General features: G+C 41.8%; 1 protein-coding gene across 2 annotated transcripts in view; it reads left to right on the forward strand.

Moving 5' to 3' along the window:
* LOC126334552 (endoplasmic reticulum junction formation protein lunapark-A) overlaps positions 1-21,826 on the forward strand; it is a 122,049-nt gene extending 100,223 nt beyond the window's left edge. For both annotated transcript variants that reach the window (XM_049996925.1, XM_049996926.1), the window contains exon 2: positions 19,701-21,826. In XM_049996925.1, the coding sequence (XP_049852882.1) occupies positions 19,763-21,073 (1,311 nt within the window). In that variant the 5' untranslated portion in view covers positions 19,701-19,762 and the 3' untranslated portion in view covers positions 21,074-21,826. The remainder of the gene's footprint in view (positions 1-19,700) is intronic.
* The last annotated feature ends 1,842 nt before the right edge of the window (positions 21,827-23,668 follow it).

Below are 23,668 nucleotides of genomic sequence, written 5' to 3' on the forward strand. Positions count from 1 at the left end.
ATATATATATATATATATATATATATATATATATATATATATATATATATATATATTACAAATTTAAGTTGCCCGGTATGGCATATTGTAACTTGTCAGAGCAGTCCATCTTACAAAACAGCAGAAAACTGGATCAGATTCCTCGCACCACACAGCAATTTGAAGGTACACTCATGTTCAGAAAAAAAAACAGAACACTTCGAACGACTAGAGATACCACATTCATAATCACAGGACCTGTACATTGATATGTTCTGCAGGTTAGCATTTGAACCATGTCGGCCCGTGAGTTCGAGATCAACATCGATATCGCGGTGTAACATCACCAACCGGTAAAATGTGCCTGCGGCTCCCGTTATCGCTCTAAACCGAAGGTAATGGATCAGTGTGATTTGAGCAGACGTGCAGGATGCCTCGCAAACGTGTGCGCGAACCGTTTCGTCAAATCAGTGAGTTTCAAAGAGGGCCGATATTGGCATGAGAGAATGTGATGCAGCCATCCGGGAAACTGCTGTTTCGGCAGTGCAATGGGTGTCTGCAGAAAGGTTCACGGAAGGCCGTCGAAGACGACGGAATGGGTCAGGTCGCACCACCCTGACCACCCCCCGAGAAGATAAACACCTTACCCGAATGACATTGCAGGCAAATCTGCGACCTCCTCGACTCTGGCATAACAGTGAAATATTGTAACACAACGTACACTGTCAGTGATAACCGTCCGACCCCGTTTATTACGACACGGGTTACGTGCGCGTCGTCCACTTCTCTGCGTACCTTTGATGAATGTGCAGAAACTAGATGGCAGTGGTGTATGGAACGACGTCACTGGGGACAGGAATGGCATCAGGAAGTGTTTTCGGACGAATCCAGGTTCTGTTTGTTTGAAATCGATGGCCGCATTTTGGTTCGCCGCAAATAGGAAGGAGCGGAATCACAGTGACTTCATTCGCACAAGACATGCAGCGCCAGCTCAAGGCCTTATTGTATGGGGTGCTGTTGGGTACAACCACAAGTTACAGTTGGTGCATGTCCAGGACACTGTGCCCAGTGTGACTTACGTGAATGACATCCTGCGATCCGTAGCCATACCCTTTCTGCACAACACCTCCGTTATTGGTGTCACAGGACGTCCGTGTTTTAGCCAGGCCCACCAGATCACGAGACCTGTCGCCAATCGAAAATCTGCGGGATATGGTGAAACGACGGGTGCAGCGTTGACCTAGTGCCAACCACCACAGCCGAACTTCGGAACCAGGTGAATGCAGCGTGGATGGCTACACCACTGGACGCCATTCGCGTCGTATAGGCGTCGATGTCCTCAAGCATGGAACAAGTAACCAGGGCCCATGGTGGACCTTGTGCCTACTAAGCAACAGGACACACGCCAAACTGCTAATTATTTCTGCAAAATATACTAGTGTACATGTCGTTCAAGGTGTTATGTTTTTTTCTGAACATGAGTGAGTATACTCGGCTGAGAACATTTACGATCTAATTAACTGCGTAAAGAACATTCTGATGCCTAAGACAGCAAAGCTGGCACCTGTACACAAACGTACCTGTCAAAGAAACAATGTAAATAATTGGAAATAATTTTCTTAGACACACAAAAGATACCTTTACGAAAAGAGTTCATTCATTTGTTAAGACTACAATTATCACATAATTACTTTTTTTTAATGACAAAATCCACAAAGGTAATTTAGCTGGGGGCGGGGAGGGGGGGGGGGGGCTGGCTTGCTAGTGAAAAAATGTTTGATGTGTGCTGAAGAACGTGAAAGTCTTTTCGGTCGCTAGTTACTCATTGTTTGCATAGGAAACGACGCTGTAGAAAACTTTTTGATGCATTCTCGAAGTTCATCCAATGTGCATGGTCTATGTCAATAAACAAACTCTTTTAGTGTCCGTCATAGCTAAAAGTCCAGATGCTTGAAACCGAGCGAGGCCCAGTGGTTAGCACACTGGACTCACATTCGGGAGGACGACGGTTGAAACACGCGTCAGGCCATCTTGATTTAAGTTTTCCGAGATGTCGCTAAATCGTTTCAGGTAAATACGGAGATGGTTTCTGTGAAAGACCAGGCCGACTTCCTCCCCCATCCTTCCCTAACCTGATGGAACTGATGACCTCGCTGTTTGGTCCCCTCCCCCGAATCAACCAACCAACCAACCAGATGCTTTAAGTCTTCAGAACTTGATGGGTACTCGACGGCACCTCTTCGGCCTAATCGCTGAGCAGGTAGATTTTCATTGAGGTACTCCCTGACATAAGTATGGGGTAAGATAGGGCATCACCTTCTTGAAGGTGAACCCTTTTGTCTCCATACAACTCACAGATGGCAGGTAAAATAGATTTCTCCAGCCTATCTCGGTGCACCTCACTGGCAACTGTGTCGTCAAAGAAAAACGGCCCAATCGAACCCCTATAAGACAACCCGCGTCGCACTTCATTGTTAGAACAAAAAGCTATTACACTACCAAAAATGAGACGTTAGAGTGTGTACATTTTTGGGCCCTCGTAAGAGTTGTCAGGCTCATTTTCTCTGATGTTTCGGCGGGTATTTGCAACATAGTTTTTGCAAAATGAGCCTGGCCTGGACTAAGTCCAACCAAATTCTGCTCATTTCATCTTTCATGCGAGGCCGATTGTCGACGAAAATCGTCGATTTGGTACCGTTACAAGCAGCAGTATTTTTAAAGTGGAATTTTATGTGCCCATTCGATAGACGGTCCCAAATTAATGTAGTGCGATATTCGTTTTACCGATGAGTATAGGGATAGTACAACACCAAGAATAACCAGTACTCCAGCAGTGACAGCACCACACTGGCCTCATGCTGCCTGCTATCGCCATGCACCAGCGCTGCTTAGTCACTACTGAAGTACCGGTTATTCTTGGTGTTTTTCTGTCCCTGTTAATGCATATCGGTAAAACAAATATCATATTAGACCGGTCTGGGACGGCTGTATCAAACGGACACGTAAAATCGCTTTAAACATTTTTGTTTGTAACGGGAAACAAACTGAAACTTTCCGTCGACACTTGGACACATGAAGAGCAGTATTTGTTTGGGATGACTCCAGCTGCACTTGCAAAAACGATGTTGCAAATATCTGCCGAAACATCAAAATCCGCCTGGGTGACTGCCAGAAGCAACAACCGATGTAATGAAAATTGGAAAAAAATATAAATAAATAAATTTCACAGAGTTAAGAGCAGAGAACAATCGGAGAGAGAAATTATCACCTTATAAAGTTGTGTGTGTGTGGTGTTTTATATGCTCTGGAGTAACGTCAGAGAACGTTACCATTGTACGTTGACCCTGACAATTTTAAATGCCAGAAAATAGTCTTGGAAAACGTCGGAACCGTTTACAGTACCCTTCCTTTATACACTGGAAGTATTACGCACCTCCCTATGACGCACAGCTTCTTTTCACTGCCGCTAAAATGTTGACTATACAAAAGTTGCACCACATCGCACCGATATTGAGTTGCAAAATATACCGCTGACACGTTATTTCTGGAGAAAGAAGTGCATGTAACACTTCGAAATCTGGAATCGAGGACATATTTCCCTCCGTTCACTGGTAATTAGCGTTTACAGACAGGTAAGCAGAGCTTCAGGCAACACACACTCATAAATCTTTTACACTAAACACGAACTTCCACTAGCTTATTGCATCAGTAAGCGAATAACTTCTTTTTAGATATTCTAATTGATCGCTCTCTTGTGTTATGCAAGTGTATTGCCAAGAGCCCAGAACATAACGTTAAATCACATTAATGTGACATCCGCCTAAGTACGTCAGCGTGCAAAAGCCACTCATAAACGGCATGTGGCACCACTGGCAGTGTAGGGTACATAAAGCGTATCGCGGGGTAAGGGGGGGGGGGGGGGACGCGGAAAATAGTGCAGTCGTCGTAATGTGGAAGCGCAGCGATTTACCTGATGTCCAAAAGTCCAAGATCATTGGCTTTCGGGCCAAGAGTGGAGGCTTTCCGAAACTTTCTTGTCCCGCCTTGGTTAAAGTACATCGTACATGGCGAAATGATGCTATCCATAGATGACAGGAGTTAACGACGGCTGCGGGGATGTGTACTGGCAAATGGACGTGCAGCTGTTGAACAACTGACCGCCCAGATGAACCAAGAGGCTACCAACAGCGTCTGTCCAACGACCGTTCAGTGAACGTTGCTGCATGTGGGCCTCCACAGCAGACAACTGGTTCATACATCCAGGCTGACTGCTGTTCATGGCGACGAAGGCTGGAATTTGCAAGTTAGTATCGCAGCAGCAGTCGCACTGAGTGGCGACTGCTGGCCTCTTCAGATAAATCACGCTTTAAGAATTCTGACGTTCTTGGAAAAGGAACATTACTCTATAAAAATCAACATGGATTTCGCTAACAGAGATCCTGCGAAACTCAGCTCGCTCTGTTCCTCCATGAGATCCACAGCGCAGTGGACAACGGCGCTCATATTGATGCCGTACTTACTTGATTTCAGTAAGGTGATTGACACCCTCCCGCATTACCGTTTAATGAAAAAAAAATACGAGCTTATGGAGTATCGGACCAGACTTGCGACTGAATTCAAGACTATCTTGCAGCTAGAACTCATCACGTCGCTCTTAACGGAACTAGATCGACAGATGTAAAGGTAATATCGGGAGTAATACAGGGAAGTGTGGTAGGACCGTTGCTGTTAACAATATATGTAAATGATCTAGTAGAAAGCGTCGGTTGCTCTTTAAGACTATTCACAGATGATGCAGTTGTTTCTACCAAAATAGCAGCGCCAGAAAATAGTAAGAATTCGCAGAACGACCTGCAGAGAACTGATGAATGGTGCAGACTCTGGCAGTTGACCCTGAACGTAAATAAACGTAACTTTTTGCGCGCATATATAGGAAAAGAAACCCACTATTATGCTGATACACTATTGATAACAAACAGCTGTAACTATACAGAGCGACCTCAAGAGGAATGACCATATAAAACAGATAGTGGGAAAAGCAGAAAAGCAAGACACCAGACTCAGATTCATCGGAAGAATCTTAAGGAAATGTAACTCATCCACGAAAGAAGAGGCTTATGTAGAGCCAATACAGAGTGTTACCGACAATGATTCTTCCCACGCACTATTCGCGAGTGGAACAAGTTGGCGGGATCAGATAGTGGTATCGAAAGTAACCTCCGCCACACACTAATAGATGCCTTGCGGAGCATGATGTAGATGTACGCTCCATCGGATAGCCGTTGGCGTCACTACTTGAAATGTCTGGAAGCAAATACCGTGCAGCAATCGTTGGGGAATGTTTTCCTGGCGTTCTCTGGATGATCTCTTTGTGGAAGGCACAGTGGATCAAAGTATGCACCTATCCTTGGGGACCATGTCCACCCCTACATGGAGTTCGTTATTCCTCGGCACGACAGCATCTACCATCAGGAGAGTGTAACTGTCACACGGCTCGCATTGTGCATGCACGGTTCGAGAGCACCAGGATGAATTTACCGTACTCTCCTGGACATCAGATTCACCGGATTAAACCCAATCGAGAATCTAAGGGACCACCTCGATCGGGCTGCTTGCGCCTTGGGTCCTTAGCCGAGAAACCCAGCGCAGCTGGACACGGCACTGCAGTCGACGTGGCTGCACATCACTATCGGTGCCTTCCACAACTTCATTGACTCTCTTCCTCTACGTCTCGCAGCTGTTCGTGCTGCGAAAGGTGGTTATTGAGGCTCTAACAAATGGTCATATTAATGTGACAGAACCTAGCATTACAAAACATAAAGCTTTGCAGAAACGGTGGTTTCTTTATTTCTGTAACCATGCGTATGTAACTATACCTAACGAGGTACACTAACCCGAAATTAAGTTCACGGGACAAAATCTTAGTCACTCCCCCTAAAGGAGCACACTGATTGGAGTGCTGTAGACGTTATTGAACAGGTACCAGGCGGTCATACGGCCCTCCATCACTGACGTAAGTGATGGAATGAAGTGCCGGCCGCTGTGGCAGAGCGGTTCTAGGCGGTTCAGTCCGGAACTGCGTTGCTGCTACGGTCGCAAGTTCGAATCCTGCGTCGGGCAAGGATTTGTGTGATGTCCTTAGGTTCGTTAGCTTTAAGTAGTTCTAAGTCTAGGGGACTGATGACCTCAGATGTTAAGTCCCATAGTGCTTAGAGCCATTTGAACCCTGAATGAATGAATGAATGAATGAATGAATGAATGAATGAATGTGTGTGTCTGTGTGTGTCTGTGTGTGTCTGTCTGTGTGTGTGTGTGTGTGTGTGTGTGTGTGTCTGTCTGTGTGTGTGTGTCTGTGTGTGTGTGTCTGTGTGTGTGTGTCTGTGTGTGTGTGTCTGTGTGTGTGTGTCTGTGTGTCTGTGTGTGTGTGTGTGTGTCTGTGTGTGTCTGTGTGTGTCTGTGTGTGTCTGTGTGTGTCTGTGTGTGTCTGTGTGTGTCTGTGTGTGTCTGTGTGTGTCTGTGTGTGTCTGTGTGTGTCTGTGTGTGTCTGTGTGTGTCTGTGTGTGTCTGTGTGTGTCTGTGTGTGTCTGTGTGTGTCTGTGTGTGTCTGTGTGTGTCTGTGTGTGTCTGTGTGTGTCTGTGTGTGTCTGTGTGTGTCTGTGTGTGTCTGTGTGTGTCTGTGTGTGTCTGTGTGTGTCTGTGTGTGTCTGTGTGTGTCTGTGTGTGTCTGTGTGTGTCTGTGTGTGTCTGTGTGTGTCTGTGTGTGTGTCTGTGTGTGTCTGTGTGTGTGTCTGTGTGTGTCTGTGTGTGTGTGTGTGTGTGTGTGTGTGTGTGTGTGTGTGTGTGTGTGTGTGTGTGTGTGTGTGTGTGTGTGTGTCTGTGTGTGTCTGTGTCTGTGTGTGTCTGTGTGTGTGTGTGTCTGTGTGTGTGTGTGTCTGTGTGTGTGTGTGTCTGTGTGTGTGTGTGTCTGTGTGTGTGTGTGTCTGTGTGTGTGTGTCTGTGTGTGTGTGTCTGTGTGTGTGTGTCTGTGTGTGTGTGTCTGTGTGTGTCTTTGCAGTCAGTTGTATGGAACCAGCGCAGTAAGACGGGTCGACGTGGAGACCTGACATGAGGTCAGGAAGGAACAGTCATGTTAGGACGTGCCCATGAACACACAGCGAGTGAAGTTAATGTGTTAACAAAGTCTGTCTACGAGGAATGATGTGCTACACGCAGGCGAGTGTTGCACCTTGTCAATGACAATCTCTTCCAAACCCGGCAGGAATTGCTACTGTCAGTGAATGCAGGCCTGGAAATGTGCCCAACTGTTCATCCGCAGTCTGCACCAACCTGGATATTCCTCAGGGTAGTTTCCCGCATCTCAAACTTATCAGATTGGTTCCATTTTGTCACTTGGCCAATATGTTTACGTCGGGTTGCTACATTTTCAAAGCACCCTCAAAAGCGGTTACTAGACATAATTTCATCGAACAGTGGTCGGCCATTCTCATCACTTCACAGGTGACTGATACCTTCATTTGTTGTCTTGTAAGCACCAGTGAGTATTAGAACACCAAGGAACTTTTCATTTCATACAAATCTATATACGGAGTCCTAGTAAATCATTCGACCTTCGTTGTTGGCCCAAATACACTCTTTCTCAATGAAGTGTACCGGAAGGAACAACGTAAAACGAGACTCCTCATTATCACAGTTCTTAATGGAACACATTGTAGACCCCTGGTCTTCCTTTAATATATTCTTTTCGTTCTGCCTACCAGAAATTACACCCTGAGGGACTGAGCCCATATTTCATTCCTACTGCGAGAAAATAGAAAGTCGCACTTAACAGAATTCGCACTAAATTGTTCGTTTCCTTCTTCGTAAAGGTATTCATCGTCGTCATGTTCTGAGTTTTCAGCGACGTCTACCTCATTATCATTGGAAAACTCAAGTTCACTTCGAGGTGACTGCTCCATTAATTCCCTTATCTTATCAACTGTGTCCTCCGTAACATTTTCAGTTTGTAGACCAGACAACTGTTATGAAATAATGCACCAAAATAAACATGTGTTTATAACAAGGAGAACCGTTAAACACTGAAAGAATCACAACGCGAGTCAACAGTAGAAAATGACTTAAAAGACCCTGAGCAGATGGACACCTTTTTGCTCAAAAATTGCATCTAACCGCGCGAGTTTGCGAGGCCCGTGCGGGAGGAAACGTGAACCAAAACCTTAACACAAAGCAATAGGTATTTTTTATAATTATTTTGCAAAATTATGAGTAACAAGACTAATTAGGAAAAGTTCTAAAATTTCATTAAAATGTATAGTTACTAACAGAGGAGATAAAAAAACACAGACGGGCCTCTGAAGCGCGATTGTAGTGAAAGGGTTAAATCAGCATGTGTCCCATGAGGAGAGTGTTCGTGCCAACGGGATAAAAGTTAATCCAGACCTCACAGGTTGTCGTCCCACTGGTTCTCAGAACCTAACACATGTTTAGTTTGAAAAAGTTCTCATGGGTGGGAGGACTTGGGTTTTTGTGAGGAGGAAAACATCTGTTTACACCTCTTTCTTAACTATTGCAGTGGTTTTAAAGGCTTGTGTGACAGATTCTGTTAACTGAAATCACCAGAAAGAATGCAAGGTTGTTGCAGTTTCTTGTCCCATTCGCTGAAAAAATATTTGCGAATGGGAAACAAAATACTCATGTAAAACAATGTGGGAGAAAGAGGTAACCCATCAGAGGTAACAATGTAGCTGACCATTTGTCCATCGAAGATACAAGGAGACGGTGTACAATATGCGCAACAACTAAGGTTGAAGAAAGAACCAAAACAATTTGTGCAAAAAATTATTTACGCCTTATCACACATAAACACGATGAACTTTATATTAATATACATTGTTTACATCTTTTTCCAAAGTAATGTGTGCACTACTGGCTATTCTTTCATCCCCTACTGAGAAGTCAATGAAACATTTGGTCCCATCCAGTAAGACCGGTGGGACACGTATGTTTCTTCACCCCATTGATATTTTCGTTTGAATATAACCAGTGACAAAACTCTACATGCCGGCCGAGGTGGCCGAGCGGTTCTAGGCGCTACAGTCTGGAACCGCGCGACCGCTGCGGTCGCAGGTTCGAATCCTGCCTCGGGCATGGGTGTGTGTGATGTCCTTGGGTTAGTTAGGTTTAAGTAGTTCTAAGTTCTAGGGGACTGATGACCTCAGAAGTTAAGTCCCATAGTGCTCAGAGCCATTTGAACCATTTAAACTCTACAAAGACCATCCGACAAGTATGCAGTGAAAAGAACTCTTAAATGAGAACGTGTAGTTAAAGTCGGAGGTGGTTCTGCGATGTTTTGGGAGTGTTTCCCGTACCATGACTTTGGCCCACTCATTGGTTACATGAACCAGGATGTTTACTTCAACATTCTCGATTACCCCTTGCCCTTTCGTTTACATCTTCATGATGAATATGAAGTGGACACTCGCATGATCCAAAATGACTCACATGTTCCTATTTTTGTAGGGCATGCCGCACCTTGACCGCTCCCGTAAAACACCCAGTCGTATTACTGTAGAAAATTTGTGGCACTATTTGGAAAAGCTGGTGAAACGAGATTCTACATCCCCGCAGTTTGACAGCTATAAAGGATGTAATCAGTGTATGGCTTCATCTGGATAAGACATGTACATCTACGTACATACGCCACAAGCCACCGCACGGTGGGTGGCGGAGGGTACCTTGTACCTTGATTTTTCTCTCGCAAATAGACTAAGGGAAAAACGATTGTATGCCTACGTATGAGTCCTAATTTCTTGTCTTGTCTTAGTGGTACTTATGCGAAATGTATGTTGGCGTCAACGGAAATGTTCAGGCAGTCAGCTTCAAATGCCGGTTCTCCCAAATTTCTATGTAATGTTTCTCCAATTCCCATTTGAGTTCACGAAGCATCTCCGTAACACTTGCGTCGTGTTCGAACCTACCGGTAACAGATCTCGCAGTCCAGTTCTGAATTGCTTTAATATCTTCCTTTGACCTGGCCTGGTTTGGATCCCAAAACCCCATCAGTACTGAAGAACAGGTGGCGCTAGCGTCTTATATGTCGTCTCCTTTATAGGTGAACCATACTTTTCCAAAATTCTCCCAATAATCCGAAGCCGGCCATTCGCTTACTCAACAAGTTCTCAAGCGGTCGTTCCAATTTATATGGCTTTGCAATATTAGATGCTGATATTTAGACGACGCGACAGTTTCGAGGAGAGAGCTACAAATGCTGTATCCTAACATTACGAGTTTGTTTTTCCTACTCATCCGCATTAACTTGCGTTTTGAGCTAACTGTCTTTCATCACGCCAACTAGAAATTTTGTCTGTCATCTTGTATGCTCCTATAGTCACTCAACTTCGATACGTCCGTGTACATCGCAGCATCATCAGCAAACAACCGCAGATTGCTGCCCAACCTGTCCGCCAAATCTTTCCTGTATATTGAAAATAATAGCGTTCGTATCACACGTCCCTGGGGCACTTCTGGCGATGCCCTCATCTCCGACGAACACTCGCCGTTGAGGACAACATATTGGGTTCTATTATTTAAGAAGTCTTCGAACCGCTCACGTATCTGGGAACCTATTTCACATGCTCGCACCTTCGTTAAATCTGCACTAGGGCAACGTTGCAAATGCTTTCCAGCATACCTGAACAAATTCTGAATTGAGGCCATTTTCAAAGCTAGAAGCGACGCGGTTTTCTTTTGATGTGTCCGGAGTGACCAGTTTTCTGTCCGATCTGCCTAACTGACAGTGAAAGACTGATAACATGAAGTTTCGCTTCAATCTGAATCGTCCGGTTGTTCGCTTCCGCGTGATCTAGGAAGATACGTAATCACAGATTGTGGGAGTGCTCATGTTACTGTCGTCTGAGTTGTTGGGTTTATTGAGAAAGCGTTAAGCGTCTGGATGCCCGGCTGGTTAGAGCACAGCGAGCAGGGCTGGTTAACTGCTGGTGGAGCCGTAACCGTGACGGCCGAGCGCAAGGGCCGCGCCTGCCTTCCGCGGTATGCGGCACGGTGTGTGACTCGCCGTGCCGGTTACGGCGGTGACCGCTGCCGGCCCCCGCACCTGACTCGCTCACTCACTACGCCCACTATTTGCCCTACGTACCTTTAAGGTGTCTCTCACGCGTTCAGTAATATTGTCAAACCAATATATTGAAGTACTGTCAGTACTAGAAATATTGACATGCGGTATTGATGGCCCTGAAAATATTCTCAGTATTGTCCATACATACTGAACGTGTGATGTCAAGTATTGACGGTTTGAAAACATTCTCTATTTAGTTGTTGAGAGAGCTTCACGAACCAGCCACATGGCGTTGGTGTGCACAGTTCGTGTTTTCAGTTCGCCTTTGCGCATATCACATCTCGGATTAAATTTTTCAAATTTCCTTGGTGAGCTACACAGCAGCTTGGAAAAACTGCTTCGACTTCGGGAAATTTCTCCTATAGTACTAAGAGGTCAATGAAATAAATGTTAGTTTCACCAAATTTTTCTACGTTTTGTACGGCAATAAAGACGTTTTACACTCATTACCTGGACATCCTTCTCAGGAAGCTTTGAAAGCATCACAGGTTTCCGTAGAATTTTACTAATTGCGTTTGCTGATATTATAGAACAAAACCACGAACAATTGAAAGATCTGCCTGTCACCAAAAATCTGACTTGCCCCGAATCTCTCGTAGACACCGATAGCCTCCCTCATTAACGTATCTCTATTTTATCTCCTATTAGCATTGGTGCGATTGCTTCACGATGTTTGACTCATCGGGAAATAATTTGGTAAAATATTTTCGGTCCGTGGTTCTGATTTGTCAGTAAATTAACATGTGACCAGTTCCCTCCTTTTTTTAAAAAACATTCTGGTGCACATTTTCTCTTTTTTACTGTTTACTGTTGCTTGCAAGCCGTAGCTAATACAACTGCAGCACCCACTATTTTTGGTCTCCGACATCTTAACCTCGTAGAACCTCGTTAACGGAGAATTTTTTAATGTTATTGGTGTAAAGTCGCTTCAGTATATGGAAGATTTGACAAACTACTATTGTCAATAAACCGCGAGCAGGTGGAAATTAGGTGGGAGGGAAAGCCACGCGACTTTAGCAAGGTATGTTCGTCGAACTTCATAGCATACCTTTCATCATAACAAAGCATTTGATGCAGAAAGTAGACATCCGCGAAAGGTTGAATCGTTGTTCCTATTGATAAGTTACGTCCGTATTACTCTTAGGCTGCGGTCGCAGTGGCGCCGACATAGGCGGATTTCGCCGAAGTCGGCTGATCTTTTCAAAGCAGAACGCCAGTGCGTGCACGGTCACTATGCAACAGATGTCACGCACGAGCATGTAGACTTCGGACGATGCTCGATGGAATTCATACCAGTTTTTCTTCAGTCGAGTCTGCCGACGTTCCCGAATCCAATACTTATAGAAGAAAGGAGTTTGTGACATGCTGAGGACGAGAAATACCATAATAGGATATACCTCGGAATCTATATCTCAGACCGCTACTTTATTTGAAATAACACCTTCCGAGGAATGTAAAAATTTAATAACAACTAACTGAATGTTACCTTGTATTACAGTATGCATTTTCTGTGCGTGTACTTAACGCAGCATATCACATGCAACACGAACAAAATCTGTCGAAAATCATAGGTCTAGATTATAGCCACAAGAAAGTGTGTGCTCAAGTGAGAAACGGGGCGTATATCAATTTACATGCTTAATGTTACTGTAGTAGGGTTTTGGTAGGTTGGCATTAGCTGTCTACGAATTATTATTACTGCTTACTGGTGTTTCTATGCCAGTAGAATGGTTATTCTCTCATGAGATGGTTTGCAAATGTGATGTATCTTTTCTAAACTGTTCGTCTGCCTCTCTCGCGTATGCTGAATGACATCCATGGAAGGTTAATTGGCGTATATTTGTTTTTATGAATTTATTTGAAATTGTGCAGAATGTTTGTAATCCTGCTTTTCAATGTCATCACGATCACCTCCAGTACGTAACAGAACGTTTCTTTCATCATCTCATAGATTCGTAAAACTTTGTTTGGTTATTCTAATAGCTGAGGAAAGAGAGTACAGTACTTGCACGTTTGTTTCGAGACATAAAAGTTAGAATAGATTCTAACCTCCGTGACAAAACAGATTGTAACCTCCTTAATCCCGCCAGAAACTGACGGATGAGTCAGTCGGACGCGCTGTGACCAAGCAGTCCGTTGATGTTATCTGACGACTTCAGGCGACCGTTGTCGGTGTCACTGTGAACGCAGCCGTTAAGTAATGTCCACATGATGGCAGCCGCATGGGAACGAACTGCATGCAGAAAAATCAGTGGAAAGAGTCTGCTGCACGCATGGGAGTTCTCGTGGCCATACATTGCTTGATCGTTAAAATAGCCTGTTGTACTCCCAATTCTTTGCTCAGCACTTTATGCTGCATTTATTGTGATGAAATGCGACAGAAAAAGAAAACACTAAGGCATTATAGGTACAACAGTATCTAAAGAACAGAGGTACTAATGCGTCAAATGCAAAGTGACGGCGACGCTTTGTTTCCAAATTTCAGGAATAGTTCATAGCGGGATTTTGATTTTCGTTTTTGGAAACAGACTTCTCTAGGCAAGATGTTACACGTTATGCAGCGATTAGGCTGACAATAATATGTCGTTATTTGTCAAACGGCGTCTTGTATACCAGTTTGAGTTATTTATTTCGTATATCCTTACAAAGAATTTCAGTGATTATGCCAGGAACCTGGAAATACTTAACAGATGTTGTTAATGGTTATACGAATGTTGGTTGGCTTTCGTTACGTCATTTGTACGGTTTTATCTTCCTGTTGACCAAACTAGGATCACGTAACGATTATATTTCTTCTTCTATTTACTGTTGTTTCCTGCTTTGCAGGCATTCCCTCATCTTCTCCCCATTTTGTCTTTTCCTTTCTTTTATCCAAATCTTTCCCAATTTCTTGTTTCTTCTGCCGTGAAAGCCATCTAAATTTAGTATTTCGTTCTTAAAAAGGTTTCTTTCTGTTATTTTCTTTTCTTATTTCTACAATCCATGGTGCTGTTGCTTTATTTTTCCGGTAATATGGGAGCAATTGTTTAGTTGAGCTGTTCTCATTTACACTCTTCTTTTTTTAAAGAAAAAAAAGAGGCACACCATGATGGAGTTTTGGAAAAATGCAAAATTGTAAGCTTTGGCACACTAAACACCAAGAAGGCCGTCTGCAGTGATGTCAGGCACATTCAGTCTGGGTAAGGCCTGAAAGCCAGCAGTGATGGTCTGGTGTGCCATTTCATTTCATAGCACGACCCCGTAGTTGTCATTCATGTCATCCTTACAACACAGTGGTATTTCGATGATATTCTACACTCCGTTTTATTGCCATTTATGTCAAGCTATCCTGGGGCTTACATTTCAGAAAGGTAAAGCCTGCCCACTTGTGAAGAGCGTTTCTACTGCGCCAGTTGGACAGAATTTGGCACAATATCTCTCTGGAGGATACCCAACATGTCTGCCGAATAACTGCATGCATAAGGGCCAGAGGTGAACCAATGTGTTACTGACCTGCTCAGCTTGTAAAGTTCTTTCTCTTGAACAGATCGTCCAGTTTTTTGAAACTGTAATAATTTGTTTGTCGTACATGTACATCACGATCTACTGATTCCTGTCTCATTCAGATAATTCCTTTGTGGTGCGTTGTGTGTTTTTTAGTCGTAGAATGTAATCTGTGCAAATAAGATCAGTCTTCGCATTGCCGTTACTTCTGATACTTTTCTCTTTACTTTCATAGATTTCCTAATTACTTCTCATCCTCCAAACATTTGGGGTTTGTATTGCAGACATTATGTTGCTAATAATCAGTCTTTCGAAGTCCTCTATTGTGTCCAGCTTATGCTTAATCATTAAGCATTCATGTGCATATATACGTTCTGATCTTACCACTGTAACATTGTTCGTTCCATAGATATGTTTTTCTTGTTGATTTTTTTTTTTCTTCCTGGCCATGTACTATTTGTAACCCATTGCATCTACAACTGATTTTTCTGATTCATTCAGCTGTAAAGTTTCTTCAATATATTTAAATTTACTAGCTTGCTGTATTTTCCCTTTATGCATTTATATGTATTTTTGGAGAGGATTTTTTATATTTATCAAGAATTTGATAAATGTTTGCAGTTTTTTCCAGAAAATTTGAGTGACTAATTTTGTCAGATTTTCTGAAAATATTGTAAAATCGTCTGTAGAAGCCAGTTAGTTTTTTATTTATTTTATAAAAAAATACTGATGTGACTTCACTCAAAGATTATAGATAATCATCCTTGAACGAGACAAATTCAAGAATGTCATAGGCCCTAGAATACAACATGATGGAGGCTGTGTTTTCCAAACTTGCAATTTTTTTGTATCTTCAGTTCCTTCATCACAGTTTCTAGTAGTCTGCTTAGGAGCTCCAGTTATGGCATATTTTTTCTGTTGCACTGATGTCAGTCTCGTCAGTTATTGGTCTTTTAACTCACCAAATGATGAATGTGCATCCACAGTTTTCACATACAATTTTCATAAATTTGCTGGCAGCTGCTCCTCCTTTGTTTTTATAGCTGGAGAGTTAGTCTTTTTTACAGTAACATGGCCGTAGACTTTTTATCTTATTTTTAGTTCCTGACAATTCCACGCCTTACTAGATATTGAGGGCATATTATCTCAAAATTATGTTCAAAACTTTGAAAGATAAGGCATGTCAAACATGCTTCTAGAGTGCTTTGTTTGGAGTCCACAGATGTCATTGTCCAGATGTCACTTCAAAACATAACCATTACACAGTACACAATGAAATGCACATGTGCAGTAGTCAGTCACAGACCTCGTGCAAAATCAATCTTAACCAGGAACAATAACGGGGAAGACTCCGTCTGAAGCTGATGGGCTTCTGCTTGCTACCAGGGTTAGTGGGAATTTGGGATAGTGAAATAACACACACAGCAGATAGATAATAGCATAGTACCTGCTACAGCAAAGTGTAAAGACGCCTTCATGCAGTAACCTTGCTCATGAGGCACAGGGTTTCCTGTGAGTAGCAGGAGAAGCAGTAAGTGTAGATCAGAAGCTAAGTCTGGGTGAAGCTAACTTTATGGCCATGTTGTTGCATCTTCCAATTTCTGAAGCTTAATAAAGTATTATTACAATGCCTCTAGATTGGACACTGCTGTTCAAAATGATCCTTTTCCAGTGAAAGGATCTGTCAGCATTTGGTGCTTGTAATATATATATTTCAGTACCCCATAGTTTAAAACATTGAATTTTATGTTTGTAAGAAAGGAGAGATGTTATTTTACTCCTAGACATACTGTATAGCTCATGAATGTGATAATATTTTGAAGTTTGTTGCTGTTATGGGTGAGGAAATTTTGTGTTTTGCCTAGGTATCTAGCTCCTGAATATGTTTAATACCCTTTTTTATCAAAATCTATTTATTTTCAGCAGATATTGGAATAAAATCAATGTAGTCAGTTTTACATTGTGAACAATTGATGTGACTGATCGATTGTGTGTAAATGTAAGAGTTTAAGTAAGAATGTGTCATATTCATTTTCGAATTTTACATATTTTAAGTACATTTGTCTCTTAACTATTTGAAGGGTGTGCATAAACTCACCTTTGAGAGTCCTAAATACACGAACAAGAAATAATCTTAGGAACTGTCAGAATTAAAGTTAAGAGAACAGTCACCTGGATTTAAGTAAACCCTTTTCTTGTACCAGGCATCTGAACCTAGCCATTCGACATTATTGTTTAAACCATTTTGCAATTATAATCTCGGAGGAAACAGTGCTGTGCAGCTCCATTTGCTTTGTACTTGGTTGCAGCAAGTTGCCCATTTGCTTCTTCTGCCATGCAAGAAACATGTAAATAATGAAAACGTATGCCATTTGTACCTCATCTTCCCACAAATTCACTAACAGTCATTGGTTTCTATGTGTTTCACTGTTGATCAAGAGTGACTACAAAATCTTCGCAAGACTCAGCAGCTGAAGCTTCCATTTACTCTTGCAGTAAATAGTATTTTACATGTTTTAGTACTAATAGAAAAGATAATTATTTAAAGTTATTTAGTTGCAAGCTTGTCAACAAACATTTGAGAATAAGACGCAAAACGGATACAGTGGACATAGGGCTGGAAATGTGTTCCCAAGGAGGTACACCCACTTGAAGGTGGAGACAAAAGATCTTTGACAGTGCAGGTTTCAGTAGTTGAAAGCATATATGAAAACCTACTAGGCAAGTGGGAATATTCTGTCTGTACTGATGTTTTTGATGTTTTAGTGGTAAAGTAGCAGTGAACCTTCAGCACTAGTTCATCCTCAGCATGTGGTTGTTGTAGATGCTGTCGAGATGCCTCTGCACAGAAATGTCGGAAGTGAGCTGTAGCACAATCGTATAGTAGTCACCGTACCCTTTATACCACTCGAGGCACATCTTTCAGCAGGGGAGGCAGGTCAGCCAGAGGAAGTGCAGTTATACCTCACCTGTGAGGCATTGTGGAAGGATTGTTGGGCTGTTGAAGTGGTTGCCAATAATCCTTGCCCATGCATTGAAGCCAAACTTGTGCTGATGGTTCATTGCCACCATACCACTGAAACATTAGTACAGACAGAACATTCCCACTTGATTGGTGTTTTCTCATGTGTGCTTTCTGTCTTTAGAACCCTCACTGTCAACATTTTTTAACTTGCAATATCTTTCTGGCTGTAAGTCCATATGACCTTATTTGCTATTTATCCTCTCAGGGCCCATTTGTCAAAATGATCTTGTATTATGGCCTAGATCTTGTATGCATGTGGCCACGACTGATGTAAAACTCGTGTGGATTTGTGCTAATTAATGAATATTTAATTGCAGTTCTGCCATTCTATTTCTCCTTCACAGATAGTTTGAGAATGGTTTATACTGGTCAAAAAGTAAAACCTTACCATGATCAAAGGTGCAAATACTAAAAGTGCTAAATATACAATGTGGTACAGTTGGATAACCAATGACTGAGGAATCCTTTTATAAGAAACCATACAGAAACTTAACCTATACATGCTAAATTGTGTACCATAATAGGACTGGGATAGAAAATTCTGACATAAAAATGGTTAATTAAACATTTGCTTCTAATATAATTGGTCACTGTTAAGAGTAACTACCAGTGACTATAACATAAAATGTGAATATAAAAGTTCTGTAAATACACATCTTAACCCAGATGTGGGTTGGATACTAGACCAGCAGCATTAGTAAAAAGACAATAGATGTTGCGATATCTAATTAGTGTTTCCAGCAATTACCAAAAACTACCGGGACTGCAATGCTTGGCTAAGTCTGGACTGAGATAATATGTCTTCACATTTACATTGTATGCTTATAATTTCTCAAATTTAACGGTTGAGGCAACGGATTTCAGATTTATAGAAAACACTACATTACCCTGAGCGGTGCATCAGAAAGGAATAACGTGATTATTCCAAGGACTTGTTACAAATGACTCCTTACAATACTTTGTCCCATGTGAGCAGCCTTGTAGATTTACTATCGAAGGATAAAAATTCAATATGAACAACACACTGGTGATCAAAAACTCATAACTGCATGTACTTAAAGCTCATTCCCCTTTAGTTTACTCATTTTGAGCTGCAAAGAGTGATCTGTGATGGCACATTAGAAAAGATTGACTTATTGTCAAGATCAATAATAAATATTGTTATACTCGATAACCAGTTTTTGAAATCAATGTTACCATCTTCACATCTAGAAAACATTTATACAGTATGACTGTATAAAATCAGTATTGTACTATACAGTATCAGGTACAATGTAAAAGAAAAAACAAATGCAGTGTACCTCAACAGACAGGTTATTGCATATTTCTTAAAACAGCAGTAAAAGTACTCTTTCTCATAAATTGAAATTGGTGGTAATGTAATGGACTAAAAGGCTGATACATTGGCATGCCAAAATTAATACTACTGTGCACTCAGTTATACATCTGTCTTATGTCACTCAGTGACTCCACTTTCCCCCTTTTGGTGTCTGCTTTGTATACAGAGTAATGTTTTGGAACCTTTCATCATTCAAATCAATTTATCAAACTCTACTGATTGCTGATGTCAGTATACTTAAACTGTTCCCAAACAATCTTTCTATTAACTAGTGGTTAGATCACACAAGATCTGAATCTTTTGACATTTTAATCAGTTTTTGGCCCCAAGACCGATGACCTCACTGTTTGGTCTCTTCCCCCAAACAACCCAACCCATCTTGGCCCACTTTAACTCTGAGTTCAGAGTCATCCTGGATGTGCCTGTAATATTGACTTGTGTCCACAAATGGGATGCACCTTTTCTAGTCTCAGTAACTTACTTGCAGATCTTCTAGAAGAATTTTCTTTTTTTTCATGCTCCATCTGTAAAAGAAGTGAGAATTTAAGTGTTTAAATGAAAAATTCCTCTACACACGTGTTTTAATCTCTCTCTCTCTCTCTCTCTCTCTCTCTCTCTCTCTCTCTCTCTCTCTCTCTCTCTCTCTCTCTGTGTGTGTGTGTGTGTGTGTGTGTGTGTGTGTGTGTGTGTGTGTGTGTGTGTGTGTGTGTGTAGTAACATATATCCCTTTTTCGTTGTTGCAGGTGAGAATGCTTGCAATCACCAGCTGACTCCTGAGAGACAAAACAGGCACCATACAGCCACTATGGGGATTGTGCTGGGTCGTTTCCGCAAGAAGCGGACAACGATTGAAGTTTTGGAGGATCTGGACAGGCGTATCAAGGAAATGGAAAAGCGACGTGCCAGTACAGAGCAGACACATCGCGTCGTTATCGGTCGTCTCGTGCTGTATTCAGTTGGCACCTATATTATTGCAGCATTAGTGTTCTATTTCTTTTTCTTCCCAGCTTCTCTCAGTGAACAAATCTTCTATATAACACCATTGCTTGTCTTCCCATTGATTGTGATACTTCTGAGACGTGGAATCGTGTGGTATTTCAAGCGACAAATAACGAACAGTGAGACAAAGTTGGCACAAATGGAAAAACAGAAGCAAGATATCCTTGAAGAAGTGATGGACAAAGAAACTTATAAGACTGCCAAACAGATCTTAGAGAGATTTGCACCAAAAAAGGAACTGGCTGTGGTGTCACCACTGCCTGCAAAGACATCAGCCTCCAACCAGAAGGTTGATAATATCTCCCCATCTTCATCAGCGCCAGATCTCAGACGCCGTCCTCTGGGGCAGCAGCAGCAACAACAACAACAACAACAACAACAGCAGCAGCAGTCACGAGAACTTTTCCAGCCACCAAAGACATCTCTTGTTCCTAGGGGTCGCTCTCCCACTCTTCTGCAGTCAGCACCTATATTCCCTGCACCAATGGGTGGTCGCTATCCCGGTGGCTATACTGGCCAGAGTAGGCTTGCCCCTGGCCCGCCATTGCCCCGGCCAATAGCACCTCGTGAGCGATCGGTTGTTGACCGTCTAGTTGATTTTCTTATAGCTGATGGCCCAAGCAACCGATATGCACTCATATGTCAACAGTGCCAGTCGCACAATGGCTTGGCTCTCAAAGAGGAGTTCGAGTTTGTTGCATTCCGCTGCTGTTACTGTTATGCAATGAATCCAGCGCGCAAAGTGCGCCTGTCACCGCCTCGTATTGATGGTATCGACCGTCCACCCGCTGCCCCTGGAACTCTCCCCTCACTTCCTCCACCTCATACCGCCGATTCGTCTGAGGGTCCCACAGACAGTGAGTCTGAGCGTTTATCTAGGTCAGACTCCTCCTCTGAAGATGAAGATAAAAAGCAGCTATCACCATCATCTTCTTCTACACTACCAGTAGAAGAGAGTGTGGTACATGGTGATCAGCATGACAGTGGAGACAAGGAGAATGTGAAGAGTAAGCTGCAAGAGTCTGATTCTGCCCCTCAGCTTCCTGCAGAGGACGGTGAGAAGCAGCCTCCCTCAGAAGAAGCACATAAAATTGAGGAGCTGTCAGCTGCAGAGTAATCCTTGTAGCTGGTGCTGGCACAGTTAGCTTTGCAGTTTGTAACAAGCTTTTCATGTTGCCACATTCTACTTCACTTTGGGAACCAATTGTAATAAATTAAGTGCTTCCAGATAAAAGTACAGAAGTTGGTGTAATCATCCAACATCAGAAGTCTTTGTACACAAATGCATGTTTCTGTTTCTTGTGTGGATGTTATTTGTTCTACACTATTCTTGTTACCCTCATTTCTTTGCATTCTGTTATTGCATTTAATTTTACAGCAGCCGTGGTTGGCAAAAATCTCATATGAATTGATGCTTCATTTAAGACTGCTTTGAGGACTTAAAAATTCTAATAACAGAATAGATTTTTAAATTATAATGTTAATTCTGTTTACACATTGAGGAATTATTTTTATTTTTTTTGTGTAGCTTTTAATTTATTTTCGTAGTTGAGTATATGTAAATGCACAGTCAATTGAATATTTAAATTTATTTATTTGTACCTAATATGTTTCTACTACTGACAGAAAGTATGAATAACATACTTTGTTGTAAGTTCTTACTTTTCCATCTTTTGCCCAAAATTGGGCAGTTGTGTCATACAACTTCAATAATTCTGTAATGGTTGAGATGTGTACAGCAGTCAATTGAAATTATAAAAGTGTCTTAAATAATTGTTATAGCATTGCAGCATGCTGCTATATAGATTGTATTTTTATATTTTGAAGTAATTAAAGCAATAAATATTTTGTTTGTAAGCTGCTCATGAAATCCCACATTTCTGTTGTTGACCACCATGTATTCCATAACAAAAAATTCATTGTTTGTCATCATGTATTCATTCCAGATATATTGGATATCTGTTCAGAACATAGGCATGAATCACGACATGGTATGTATAAGAGAGAAGTAGTAAAATGGTATATAAGAGAGAAGGAAAAAACCAAGACTTGGACAAACAAATTTAAACTACTATTTGTATCAGGACAGCAAAATAATGCAAAGAAATCACTGTTGGGGCTTGATGACTTCAAAAAACACAAATCTTTGTCAAAGAAAAAGTACACGGTGAATTGCAAGACTGATTTAAGGGTTGAAGTGTAGGCATATGCACATTAGCAACTGCAGTGAGAAAAATGACAGCCATAATAAGATTAGAATACTTACTATATGAGCACAGATAATAATGTGCTTTGAATATTGTTCATACATTTCTTGTCAATAAATTTATGGAGTACACCATTGTTTCCTCCACATTATATCAATTTAAAGTTGCTTTGAGATTTTTCCCTGTAATCTTTGTTTTGAGTGAACATTTTTGCCTACTATCCTAATAGAGATTGAATTTCTCTCTTCCTTTTTCATCTTTATCCTTCCAAATACTGATAGTTGCTATGCTTATGAATGAGGTTATTATTGCCTCCCTTCTTAGTTTTACATTCATGGAAAGCTGTTATTTAACACCAGCAATCCTTTATGATCTTTTTCACATATCAGGCTGTCTTTTTCTTGACTCTTTGCCACATTACCCTTACTTCTTTCTCGCTAATCTCATGTGTTTCTTCCATTTACATCTTGCATGCTTTTTTCAATAGTGTATGGGACCGTTTTCTGCAATGTCCCAGTGTAGACTTCACTTAATTTCAGTCCATGATGTATCTTCATCAGTTGATAAGTCCTTCATATTCTGTCTTCTAAGTGACCATGAGTTGATGCTCTTAAAAAAACAGTGAAAAGCTTTTTACATATATTTGTAATATTAAAATGCTATTTAAACAAGTTTTATCTTTAGCAGTTACTGCAATATTCATTTTTCATTCTCATAAAGTTTGTAGGGAAGGCTTGTCAGCTATTGTTGCAACAAGTTTTCAGCAACATTTTGCATCCTGTATTTTGGCATTTTATTTGAAATTCTGTCATAAATATTCACTACTGTTTCCATTTGAGATATTTCTTAAAATTGACAGGAATTACATTATGGTATAGCTGTAGCACTCTGCAATAAGGAGAATGACAAACACATGGAGCATCATGCAGCCTAAGGTATTTAGGGACAACATCTAACATGTCCTAGTGTAAATGCTATTTAATGTTTGATTTGGCTATGTTCAACTTTTCAGTTAACAATTATGGATTACAAATACGCTTCTCGGGTTTGCCGCCGATTCGTATTTTGTAAATCGCACAATATTTCTTCAATGCAACTGCTCGACATGATCAGGTGGTGGTAGCTGCTGCTGTCACTGCTGCAAGGCACGACTGATGATAATCACGTGGCAGCGTCGGAATTTATCATGATGGGAGCAGGCAATACGCGTGCGCGGGAAGACGCTCGTAGATGGAGGAAAGCAGCGCTTCTGGTTCCCCCTGCTGGGAGCCACAGAAAGGCCATCTGCGCGAGTGCTATGGGCAATGACTGTGCTGCCGGGCACTCCTGCGGTTAAAGTATGAACTAAATCTCAACTATGCGTTGCGTCACTTGACGAAACGTAAGTTCTTGTTTTCCCTGTTTTTGATTTAATGGCAGCCAGTGCTGGATTCCAGGCGGCGCTCAGTTGAAAACCTGCATCCCTGTTAATAAGATTGTCCGCTGTGCAGATATGTATGGCCTCC

This window comes from Schistocerca gregaria, chromosome 2 (genome assembly GCF_023897955.1).
Source record: "Schistocerca gregaria isolate iqSchGreg1 chromosome 2, iqSchGreg1.2, whole genome shotgun sequence".
Classification (NCBI taxonomy): Eukaryota; Metazoa; Arthropoda; class Insecta; order Orthoptera; family Acrididae; genus Schistocerca; species Schistocerca gregaria.